Consider the following 12,782-nt stretch of genomic DNA (forward strand, 5'->3'; position numbering starts at 1 on the left):
ACATCAAAGTCCGCCTAGGAGGTATAAAAGGCATGACATAAGGAAGGTAAAATTCGCCTGAGTCCAAGCACTATCTAGAGTCCAAAGGAAAAATGTCCAAGGTAAATTGTCCAAACACCTTGAAAATGTGACCAGACTTAAACGTTCAAGTTTGTCCAGGCATAAATGGAATATGTGAAGATGCCTGAGCCAGGCATGAAAATTCGCCCAAAATTTGAAGATCAAACATAAAGATCAGCTTACCATGGTGAAAGATAAAAAATGGCTAGAGAAAAAATAATTTTGACAAAAATTGCACATGAAATCAAGGGTCAAACAAACAAACGGGTTGGAAAATAAAAGTTTGACACATGAAAAAGGGCTAAGTGGAATTTTCCAAAAGCAAAAGAATCGAATTCTGACTAACTGTTAGAGAGGAAACAGGAAGAAAGAAGAAGAATGAAGAGGAAAAGTAAAGAGGTGATGAATAAAATTCTTGTCCAAAGGTGGAGTTTGTTCTATTTAGCACAAGCCAGATTCAAAATTGAGAGCAGAACAACAGGCAAAGTGTGTTCGAGCATAGAAATGGTCAAAATCTTGGCTAGGTGTTGGAGGATTCACATGAAGGTGTCACAAAATAAAATTGACTAGCCAAAATTTTGCTAAGTATGGGAAATACTTCACAAAAAAAGTTCCAATTTCCTTCATTGTGGTGAAGGCACAAGGGAATTCTTCTCCAAAATCCTAGGCAATTGAAAGAGCTTCCAAAAATCAAGAAAGAAAAGTCTCCAGGCTTGGTGTAAATTCCAGACTTCTTGAAGGATTTCATCTCTTGAAGAGTCAAAGACAAGCTCCATATCAAGATCAGATAGTGGCAAGAAGACTATTCCAAACAGATTTCCATACTTGGTCAATTTTTCGGCACCAATTGGAGAATTCAAGAAGAACATTCAACAATCAAGATCAACATTCTAGAAGGCACACTTCACAATGCAACAACCTTCTAATTTTCTCATTGGTCGAAGGGTAGTTAATTGTAACAAACCCTAATTAGTGTTTTATTTTGTAATCTCAACCGTTGATTGAAAATTAATCCTAGGCATTGAATTGTAATTGGGGAGCCTATAAATTGAATTCACCCCTCATTTGTAAATCATGGGAGCATGTTGCAAAACATGTTGACATAAGCAATTGTTGCTTAGGACTCCCAAAATAATAAGTAATACATTGTTCGAATTGATGGTGATTATTTCCCTTATTTTGGAATCTGCATGGTTCTTATCCCTCATCATACTTTAGATTTTATTTCATGTACGTTAGATGAATGAAGGATTTGATACTTTAGATTGGTGAAACTTTTGCTCATACTTTTGTTGGATGGATGATTTTCATTCAATGTGTAAAGTTAGCTTGAGCTTTGATGTGGATGCCTAACTTCTACTTTGAGTAATAATGTTCAATTGTTGGTATTATTCATAAGTGTGAAAATCTTAAGCACGACCTTAGAAGATTGCACATGCTTTGCGTAGTTGTCCAAGAGTGGCAAAACAAAGTGTTGTTTATTAGTTTCACCCAGTCCTTACCGTCTCTTGAATTCTTAGGAATAGATTAGAATTTCTAAACCTTATCTCCTTTTCAGTTTTCTTGAAGTCCATGATCCAAACCCAAACGATAGATCTTCATTGTGAACTGAACGAGCCAAGCGTAAGTCCCCCTTGTATTTCAGCATACATAACCAAAGTATGCATCCAACATAAAGTCGATCGTTCGCACATATAAACCTTGCAGTCGCCTTGTGGTCTCGCTCGTAATCTTGGCAGAAGCAGTGATTTTGTTCAGAGGAGGATAGAATATCCTTGGAGATTTTATTCTAATGTTCGGTATATGATAACAAGTACACCAACACCATAATCATATCCGATGCCGTATCTGTAACAATATCCATCCACCTCTTGTAATGTCCCATGTCTGAAATTAAATCATTCTAATAACAAATTCATAGTACATAAAATGAAAGAAGCAATCAATGAACAATCAGATTCAATCCAGTTAGCATTTAAAAAACTGGGAATTTGGATATCTCAACTTACAGTTCAACATAAATGAAAAGTTGAGGGACAGACAAAGTATTTTAGTTAGCATGCTAGAGTATAAACATAAACATTTACTACAGTGGACATTGTTAAAACAAATGATACACAAATTTGCATCCTCAATTGTTAAGAAGCAAAAGAGAGTATGACAAATATATCTCACATTTTCACCATCTGCCACCACACCAGCATTTGGAATTTTATCTTGATGAGAACCCAAACCAAAATTTAGCTTCCTTGTCATTGTGTCCTCCACTGAAATGTATAATGCAAACAGCTGTTACTATCTCAAATATATAGCATATAACAAAAGAATGCATATGAATCCATTGTCATAAACATATAGGTGACACTTAAGATATAAAATGCCTAATTGTAAACTATATTGAAACTTGCACTCCATTTAAACATTTGGAATCTTTTGACAGGATAATCTTTAAACTTAATACATAAAACACACCGGTAACTCTTCCTAACACACAGCAAAAATGCATAAGATTAGAACAAGGCATACATAAAAATACAACGAAAAAGCAAAAATGTATAGATTAGAACAAGGCATACATAAAAATACAACGAAAAAGAAAAAAAGCTTGCATTGTAGCATCAGATAGCTATGGCTATCGGCTACATAAATTAATTAGAATATTTTAAATTTCACTCATCAATTTATTTGTTAACTCTGCAGTAAAGGAAAACACTTTAAACTTCAATCAAGCAATCAAAAGTCTACAGTCATTTTCCTTTTCACACTGTCTTCAAAGGTTCTTTATTTGTCTTGATAAAACTAACATCAAGATGTCATCACTTGACATGAACACAATTTGCAACAATGAAACAAAGTCCATAAATACATGACTCACCTGGCAACCTCGACCCCAGTGAGGAATACTGACCCCAAACCTCCAAGAGGGGCACTACCCGTCTACTCCACTAGAGTGCTATCCCCAAAAGATTACTCTAGTTTTAAAAAGCAAAAAATTAAAATCATTTTGGGCCGTGTTAGATGGAAAAGCGACATTATTTTATTCTTTCGATTTTTTCCAATTAAATCCCAAGTAATTGAACTACATTTATACTTCCACTTTGCTAGGTTAATCCCTATCCAAGTAATGCTCCCATGGCTGTAGGAACATTTGTAGACTCGTATGAGATTAAGCACATGACTCCACATAGAGCTAGCAAATGTTGGGTTGAATGATACAAGCTCCTTTCTACCATAGTTCATGACTCCATATTGTGATTTTTGTTGTTGATGCCATGAATATCAATATTCATTTGTTTTGTAAAACTAAAACACTTGGCAATATTTATATATTTTAAAATGTTGTTTCCTTCAAATAAAATCAGCTTTTATACTCATGTGGCTAATGTATATTTGTGCATGTGATCAAAATAGTTTCTATTTAATTAGTTTATTGTGTCTTTAATGTTTATTTATTGAAAGGTGCCTGATAAAAGTTTTAGATCCTTAATAATCTTTATATTTCGTGGTTTTCTCAATTTGCTGAGTCTTAGCTGAGTCTCAATGCCAAGTCAGAGCTGAGTCGAGTCCAAGTCTTGTATCGATGAACAAACACAAGGTATTGGATGGTTCATGAAAAAGCAACTTCCTATGTCAAACAAAGCAACAATTATTCATTATTATTCACTATTTGCTTCCTAGAAAGTATACGTGTAAAAAAACCAAAAATCCAATATGCATAAACATGCTTAACAATAATGAACAGAAAAAAAAAGGATGTATAGCTGTTGCCAATGTACCCTTATTTAGAATAATCCTTGAGGAATTATTCCACAGAATCTGCCACTATGAGAGCTTTACCGAGTACAAAGTTCACTATCTCATCACACCATACTGAATATGCTTTCTTACCCCAATTTTAACCTCCAATGTACATACTCCATTAACAAACTGCAGCCTAGACCTAGTGCTACTTGCCGAAGGTTGAGAGTGCCACAATTCAGCCACTATATAACCTCATATACATCATAATCTATGACACTTCGTGGTGCTATACTTGACCATCTATCACGGGGTCCATCCATCTCAGGGTGGCATACTTAATAAGATGCATGAAGGATTTATGGTCCTTCAGCTCTCGTAAACTCGGAAGACTGGACATCCTTCCTATTTGAAAGACATTTCTATAAATTCAAAATAGATTGCTAAAGGGATTTTCTATATTAATTGCTAATAAATGCCCTTTAGAAGAGATGCAATAGATTTACTTACAAATGGCTGCAATACACACACACATACATATGTATATGTACATGTACATGTAAATCTATGTATATGTACATCTATACACACACACACACATACATATGTATATGTACATGTACATCTTGTTGAAATAGTAGCTAGCTCGGATACCTATCTATTGTATTTTAATGTTGTCAATGGCAATTAAAATACACATGTATTATCTATTATGTAAATCGAACTTAGGGTTGGGCTCAAATACATGCAACTTGTAATTATGTCTTGCTTGGGCAAGACCTATATATAATGTATCTTGTGGATAGGACAGGCCCTATAAATGTAACTTGTAATTTGGTCTGACCCTAATTGGGCGATGTAACTTGTGGTCCTATATTGAATGTAACTTGTAGATAGGGTAGGCCCAATATGTATTTTGAGCGATTATGTAATTGGGTTGGGCCCAAACTCATGTAGCGTGTGGTAAAGGCAATCAAGCAATAACGTTGTAATAGGTCAAGACCTATTTGGACGATATACATAATATTATTATTAAATTAACAAGGCGGGCCGACTTGAGAGTTGACACCACAAGTCAAGTATATAAGCAAGTCATTTGCACAGCATAACGAATCAATTAATATACAAGGCGAATCATTCTTAAGGCTGTCAACACATGTAATCTGCTCTCCAACATTTGGCGATCTCTCTCTCTCTCTTGTGCGAACTTGCTCCTCATCCATTGTGTGAAGGTTGGCTGTTAGGTGATACTATCAAGATCTTGCGAAGCTAATGAAGACTTGCCTTGAGCGAATTTGATGCTGATGATAAGAGCTGCAATCTCCATCATCATATAAAGAGGAATTCATATCTGCTATCTTGCTGGTTGAACAGCAATCTTAGATAAGCACACTTGCCTTGTAATTGCCTACATTTGAGATAATACACATTGTACTTTGTGGCTGGGTTTTTCACCTCCAAGAGGGAGGTTTTCCCAGGGTATTGGTGTGTCTTGTTTTGTGTTTTTATTGCTGTTATTGTTCTGTTATAACCTGACTATTTAAGATTAACATCTGATTGCTTAAAATTAACATGGTATCAGAGCTTTAGGTTCATTCTAAATAATCAGATTATTAGTTGTCCTTCACTTTTAGTTTGTTGTTAGTTTTGCAAGATGGTTACAGGTCTGAAAGTCAAGGACAAACTTGAAGGTGCCCTAAATTTTACACCATGGAAGGTCTGTTACAATTTGTGAAAGATAAGGATCTGACTGAGCCTTCGAATCTGGATGAGCTAAAGCAATTCAAGAAGTCTACCGTGAATCAGAAAGTTCAACAACAATGTCTGCTTGACAAATTAAAGGCATCGATTGGACAATAGCAAGAATAAGATTTCAGGTGCTCTCATTCCTCTATTCTCAATTATAGGGTCCACCTAGTTGGAGATTTGCATCTGATTACCTTATTGTTATTAGTGTCTTATCTAGTGCACAAGGTTCTCTTGCTTGTTAACTACTTCATCTGAGGGTGCTTTCATATGTCGGTTTGTGCACTTGTTTTCAGATCTTAGTATTGCCTAACTTTCTTCCTAAGGTTTGGAACAATCACCCTAGTTCGAGCCTTGTTCTTGTGTTAAGAATTTGTTCTAATCCATTTTGAACTATTGAAAATAGTTATGCCCTACTCTTTATTTTTTAAGTATGTTTATCTCTCAACTTATTTGATGTGGTGATCCGAATTGATGCATTGATCTAAATACATCCTTGGCACTTAAGACTTCAGCATGTGTATTCAGATATAAATCTAGGAGTATTATGATGGCAAGCACAAATAGAAAGATGAATAAATTTATAGGAGATTCAGAAACATGGAACCTCAGTCATTGGTGTGATAGACATCCTACTTAGTATCTATGCCCAATGTTGACCTTACTATCTTCATATTATGATCTGATCCCTTATGATACTTGTTGCATAGTTCTGATGCACTGTATTCTATATAAGTCTTAAAATGCTCAATAGTCTTGCTGCTCTAGAATTATATACTCTTATGGTGTGTCTCTTGATTTGCATCAAATCTCTTAACATCGTATGGACTGCATTTTCTGTTATGTTTTATGTTTGGATAAGGTTGTCATGTAGGGCTGTGACTGTGTAACACTTGGTTCTCTTCAGCTCTTCATAATAGGCCCTCATGTTCTTTGTTATGTTGTTATTATAACCTTGCTCTGCTCCTCTTGTGTAGAGGATTGCCTTTAGCTCTAATGCATTTTCTGTCATGGCTTTCATCATCCTTACATAATATTCATTGTGACACTATCTCTTCAATTTAAGCATACTGCCTATTGCATTCTTTGAAGTAAGTATTCTCTTGATGATGAAACCTAAGATGAATGAGGTATCTAACTTATTGAATTTGGCTTTCGATCATACACTTGTGCTCAACTACAATGTGTATCCTTTTGAGTGGTCGATACTCGTATCTGATTTTACGCATTGGCTGGAAAGACAATTAAGCTTAAGGATTTTGTAAAATGTTTTCTGAAGTCATACACTTGCCTTAGTTTTCTAATATAAGCTAACTCTCTGTTATTCAACTACGGAAAACAATTTTAGAATGTTATGTAGCTTTACTCCATGGTTGAAGTTGATCATAGACTAGCAATGTCCTTTTGAGCAATCTTGGCATATGTTATCAATGGTGGAAGTCTAGATAAGTTACTTTACATGTTAATTCATTCTATTGGGATATTTTCTCTTCAAGAGTTTCTTGAATTACCATGCCTTCAAGCTTAAGAGGGAGCTTGGTTTCTTCACTTGAAGGTATGCCTTGATCACAATGATTGTACTATAGGTCCATTTCGTAAAAGTGAAGTAGGGAAAAGGTTGGCATTTCTCATATTTGATTTATGGCTTCCTTCCTTGATTGATTCTTAGTTTATGCAATCTTCATGAGACTTGATTACCACAATTTTATATTAAGAATCAAAAGAGAGCTCCATATGGAAGTTTTTGAAAATATGAAGCTAGATGTAGTTAGAAGTTAACATTTGCTCTTGCCGCTAGATATACTAATATTAGAACCACTATAGCTAATGTTGCAGGCTGCAAGTTAGATATAAAGACTGTTTTCTTAATGTTGTCTATATTGAACAACCTGAAGGTTATGAGATTCATAATAGAGAGACTCATGTGTGCAGACTGAAGAAAGCTCTCTACAGTCTCAAGCAAGCTCCTAGGGCTTGGTATGAAAGAATTGATAAGTACTTAGTTAGTTTAGGGTTTTATAAGAATGATGTTGATCCTAACATTTACTTTAAAGTATTTAATGGTGAAATGCTAATTCTGATTTTATATGTGGATGATTTATTTCTAACTGGTGAAGATAGTCTCATCATTAGGTGTAAGAAAGAATTAGCTACTGAATTTGAAATGAAGAATCGAGGTCTAATGCATTACTTTCTAGGGTTAGAAGTGTGGCAAAGACCTAATGAAATTATTCTAAATCAAGGAAAAATATACTATTGATATATTGAACAGATTTGGTATGATGGAAACTAACTTGAAGAAGTTGAGTATTTTTTCAGCTAACTTTGATTTTGCAGATCCTTCAGAGTACAGGCAGTTGATTGAATCCTAGATGTATTTAGTCAACACTAATTTGCTATGCAGTGAGTGCACTTAGCCAATTGGCAGCCAAGCACATCCTGAGATACTTGCATGGAACAGTTGGCTATGGACTGAAGTATCCAATCAACACAGCAATCAATTTGGAAGGCTAATCTGATTCTGATTGGGCCGGAAGTGTTACTGACAGAAAAAGCATTTTAGGAATCTGTTTCAGCTTGGGTTCCGCTATGATCTCTTGGGCCAGTAGGAAACAGTCCTCAGTTGCATTGAGTACTGCAGAAGTTGAATACATTGCTTCAAGTGTGGCAACTAGAGAAGCTATTTGGCTTCGTAAGCTTCTTGTTGGGTTGTTTGGACAACCTTGGGAATCCACTATTATTTATTATGATAATCGGAGTTGTATTAAAATGTCTAATAATCTCGTGTTTCATGACAGGTCAAAACACATGGAAACACATTATCACTATATTCATGATATGGCACAAAGAGGTGCCATCCAACTGAAATATATCAGCACCAATGAACAGGTTTTTGATGTTCTCACCAAGCCTCTAGCTCAAGTCAAGTTTGAGTACTTCAGAGAGAAGCTTGGAATTGTGGAGAATACAATATCGATTGAGAGGGAGTCTCAATCCCAATGATGCAATTTAGACTGCATCTTCCACTCTCTGCGGGCAATGCAAGGTGACAGTGTATCCTTCTATGGGAGAAGGCTGAGGTGTAAGACCTCTTCCACCCTCTACAGGCAATACAAGGTGGATCCATCCTCTGCAGGCAATGCAAGATGGACATCATGAAATGAGTTCATGATATTTATGTGTTTTATTGCAGGTATACTCTATGGAGCTTATGCACTCATCCTTGCAGGCAATGCAAGATGAAGGTCATGAATGGATCATGACAAGTGGCAGCTATCCTCCCTAGCTAAGAGGGAGTGTTGAAATAGTAGCTAGCTTGGATACCTATCTATTGTATTTTAATGTTGTCAATGGCAATTAAAATACGCATGTATTATCTATTATGTAAATCGAACTTAGGGTTGGGCTCAAATACAAGTAACTTGTAATTATGTCTTGCCCTATATATAATGTATCTTGTGGATAGGACAGGCCCTATAAATGTAACTTGTAATTTGGTATGACCCTAATTGAGCGATGTAACTTGTGGTCCTATATTGAATGTAACTTGTAGATAGGGTAGGCCCAATCTGTATTTTGAGCGATTATGTAATTGGGTTGGGCCCAAACTCATGTAGTGTGTGGTAAAGGCAATCAAGCAATAACGTTGTAATAGGTCAAGACCTATTTGGACGATATACATAATATTATTATTAAATTAACAAGGCAGGCCGACTTGAGACTTAACACCACAAGTCAAGTATATAAGCAAGTCATTTGCACAGCATAATGAATCAATTAATATAGAAGGCGAATCATTCATAAGGCTGTCAACACATGTAATCTGCTCTCCAACATTTGGCGATCTCTCTCTCTCTCTCTCTCTCTCTCTCTCTCTCTCTCTCTCTCTCTCTCTCTCTCGTGCAAACTTGCTCCTCATCCATTGTGTGAAGGCTGGCTGTTAGGTGATGCTATCAAGATCTTGCGAAGCTAATGAAGACTTGCCTTGAGCGAATTTGATACTGATGATAAGGGCTGCAATCTCCATCATCATATAAAGAGGAATTCAGATCTGCTATCTTGCTGGTTGAACAGCAATCTGAGATAAGCACACTTGCCTTGTAATTGCCTACATTCGAGATAATACACATTGTACTTTGTGGCTGGGCTTTTCACCTCCAAGAGGGAGGTTTTCCCAAAGTATTGGTGTGTCTTGTTTTGTGTTTTTATTGTTGTTACTGTTCTGTTATAACCTGATTATTTAAGATTAACATCTGATTGCTTAAAATTAACACATCTATACACACACACACATATGTATATGTACATGTACATCTATGTACGTATACATATGTATATGTACATATACATATGTAATGTCCCCTAATGAATCTGATTATGAATAGTGCAGTTTAAGATCAATTAGGTTACCCAAGATTATGTTCTTATTGTAAATACCTGGAATCAATTTAAAAACCAATAAATATTCTATGATTTTATGCATATTTAAATTATGATAGCTTATGCAGCATTGCAAAGACGAATGCATATCTCTTAGAGTAGGATGCCCTATCCCTATGCAACACCACTCTAGGGTGCCTTGTAGCTGTTCTCCCTCACGCAACGTTTAATTGTAGGGTGCCCTTTACCACTGTTCTCCCTACTCAACGTATCTTGTGGGGTGCCCTATGGCTGTTCTCCCTTTTGGACGTGTCTTATAGGTTAGTATTGGCTATTCTCCTTACGTAAAAGATATGAATTCAGTGTAATCCATTGTTAGATTATTGATTCATTCATATCATGATTCGTATTAATTATTGCACAGATTCGTATCAGTTATTATTTATTCTGGAAGATGTTCACATATATATATATCATAGATTAAATTTATCAAATCAACTTTCATTTAACTACCATTTACCAGTTAACAATACTACTGCCCAACGTACTATTTAATTTACCATTTCCTTCATAATTAACGTAATTCACCAGTTTATCAAGCATCTATTATATTAATATATTGTGCCTTATTTAGTTTATTATCCTTTTTAGTTCATGAATTTATCAGACGCCTGATTATACCTGAAAAAATCGTACCTAGAGGAGTCTGCTCGTGCTCTTATCCACGCATCTGATTTCACCGTTTTCCCGATCGTTATGGTTTTCATATATTGTTCCTTTCGATTTGTGCAGTATGCAAGGTAAGATTTCCCGCCAAGTGGTCTTCGTGTCTTCATGTTCAAGGCGGAGTCCAATTATATAAGTCTCGCATCCTTTGGAGGGGTCGCGCTCATGGAGCGCTTAAACGTAGTGGTGGCGACTCCTTGGAAAGCCGCCATCCCTTCCACTGTTTTATTGATAACCTTGTTTAAACATCCATGATCCATTAGTAATAACTTGCAATTAGTAATAACGATTAACATTCTTCAGCATCGGTTGTAACCAATATTTCACTATATTAAATAATTCCATTCTATATTAAACCGACACTTAGTTAGCTTACACAATCGGAAACCATAGAATATTGTTTTGCAATAAATACTATTTTCCTATACAATAATACATTTACAAAATTTTAAGGGAACATGACAGTCCTCCCCCCTCAAATTTGCTTGCCCTCAAGCAATTTCAAATTTGGATGATCAAAAATTTCAGGTCCCTCACAAGTAGCATTTTCAGTAGGTAGACCTTTCCATTTTACCAAGTATTCTTCAATGGTTTTATTTCTTAATCTCTTCTCTCTTACGTTGAGTATTATTTCTGGTTCTAAGATTAACTTTCCTTCATCATCAAGCGGAGGTAGATCCTCGCATGGAGTAATGTGTTGCCCTAATACCTTGGAGACATGAAAAGTATTGTGAATTCTGCTGCTTGGAGGAAGCTCCAATTCATAGGCCACCTCCCCAACTTTCCGAATTACTTTATAGGGTCCGTAGAAGCGGGGTTTAAGCTTCTCTGCACCACTAGATTTTAAGGTTAATTGTTTGTAGTCCTGCAATCTGAGGAAAACCATATCCCCAATTTCAAAGGTCCGCCCAATTCTTTTTTTATCTGCGTATATCTTTGTTGATTCTGGGCTTGGAGTAAATTGTCCTTAAGCTCGTTTATTATGTCCATGCTTCCTTGTACGAAATCCTTGGCTCCTGGGACTCGGCTTTCTGTCTGAATAAGATCTCCAAATGATGTAGACGTGTATCCATATAAGGCTTTAAAAGGACTCATCCCAATGGACATGTGATGAGTATTATTGTTACAATATTCTCCCAGGTGGAGCCATTTGCCCCATGCACTTTGCTGTCACGTAACATAATTCCTCAGGTATCCCTCTATCCATTTGTTAACTATTTTAGTCTGCCCATCTGTCTGCGGGTGAAAGCTTGTACTAGGTGTCAATTTTGTCCCAGGTAGTCTGAAAAGCTCCTGCCAAAAGTTACTAAGAAATCGACTATCTCGATCACTCACAATAGTTCGGGGTAGCCCATGTAATCTAAAAACTTCTTTGAAGAAGACTTCAGCTATTTGGGGTGCTCTAAACTCGGTAGAAATGGCCATGAAATGTGCATACTTTGTCAATCGGTCCACCACCACATAGATGCAGTCTTTTCCTTGAGTCTTGGGCAACCCGGTTATAAAGTCCATGGATATGCTCTCCCATTTTTTATTGGGAATTGGTAATGGCTGAAGCAATCCTGCTAGGAACGTATGCTCATCTTTGTTTCTTTGACACGCTATGCATTCCCTGATATGTTTAAGTACATCACCCTTAGGACCCTTCCAAGAGAACCTTTCTCTGATTTGCTTGTAGGTTTTGTAGTACCCTTGGTGCCCAGCAAATGGATTGTCATGATAATTTTTCAATATCTCCTTCTTTACTTTGGACCCTGGAGTAATGAATATACAGTCTTTATAGATGATGAGATCATCTTTGACTTGGTAATTTTCATCTTGTACCTTCCCTTCAATCAAGTCACTAGAGAATGCATCCTTGGTATGTTCGGTGAGTATGGAAGTCTTCCAATCAGTTGATATTGCTGTTATGGCATTAAGGTGGAGTCTTCGAGATAGAGCGTCTACTACAACGTTGTTCTTCCCTTTCATGTATTCAATATCGAAATCATATGCTTGTAATCTGCTCAACCATTTCTGTTGTTTGTCATTCAAATCTTTCTGGCTTAGGAAAAACCTCAAGTTGTTATGATCGATTTTTACAATGAATTTCCCACAAATTAGATGCTGCCTAAATTTGGCTAAGGCATGCA

At 36.2% G+C, this 12,782-nt stretch overlaps 1 protein-coding gene across 1 annotated transcript in view; it reads right to left on the reverse strand.

The window, feature by feature from the left end:
- The window catches only part of LOC131068949 (uncharacterized), a 69,612-nt gene that overhangs the window by 33,682 nt on the left and 23,148 nt on the right, over nucleotides 1–12,782 (reverse strand). Inside the window, exon 4 of the mRNA XM_058004236.1 lies at nucleotides 2,236–2,327. Within this exon, the coding sequence (XP_057860219.1) occupies nucleotides 2,236–2,327 (92 nt within the window). The remainder of the gene's footprint in view (nucleotides 1–2,235; nucleotides 2,328–12,782) is intronic.

Source organism: Cryptomeria japonica, chromosome 7, assembly GCF_030272615.1.
Source record: "Cryptomeria japonica chromosome 7, Sugi_1.0, whole genome shotgun sequence".
In the NCBI taxonomy this organism is placed as follows: Eukaryota; Viridiplantae; Streptophyta; class Pinopsida; order Cupressales; family Cupressaceae; genus Cryptomeria; species Cryptomeria japonica.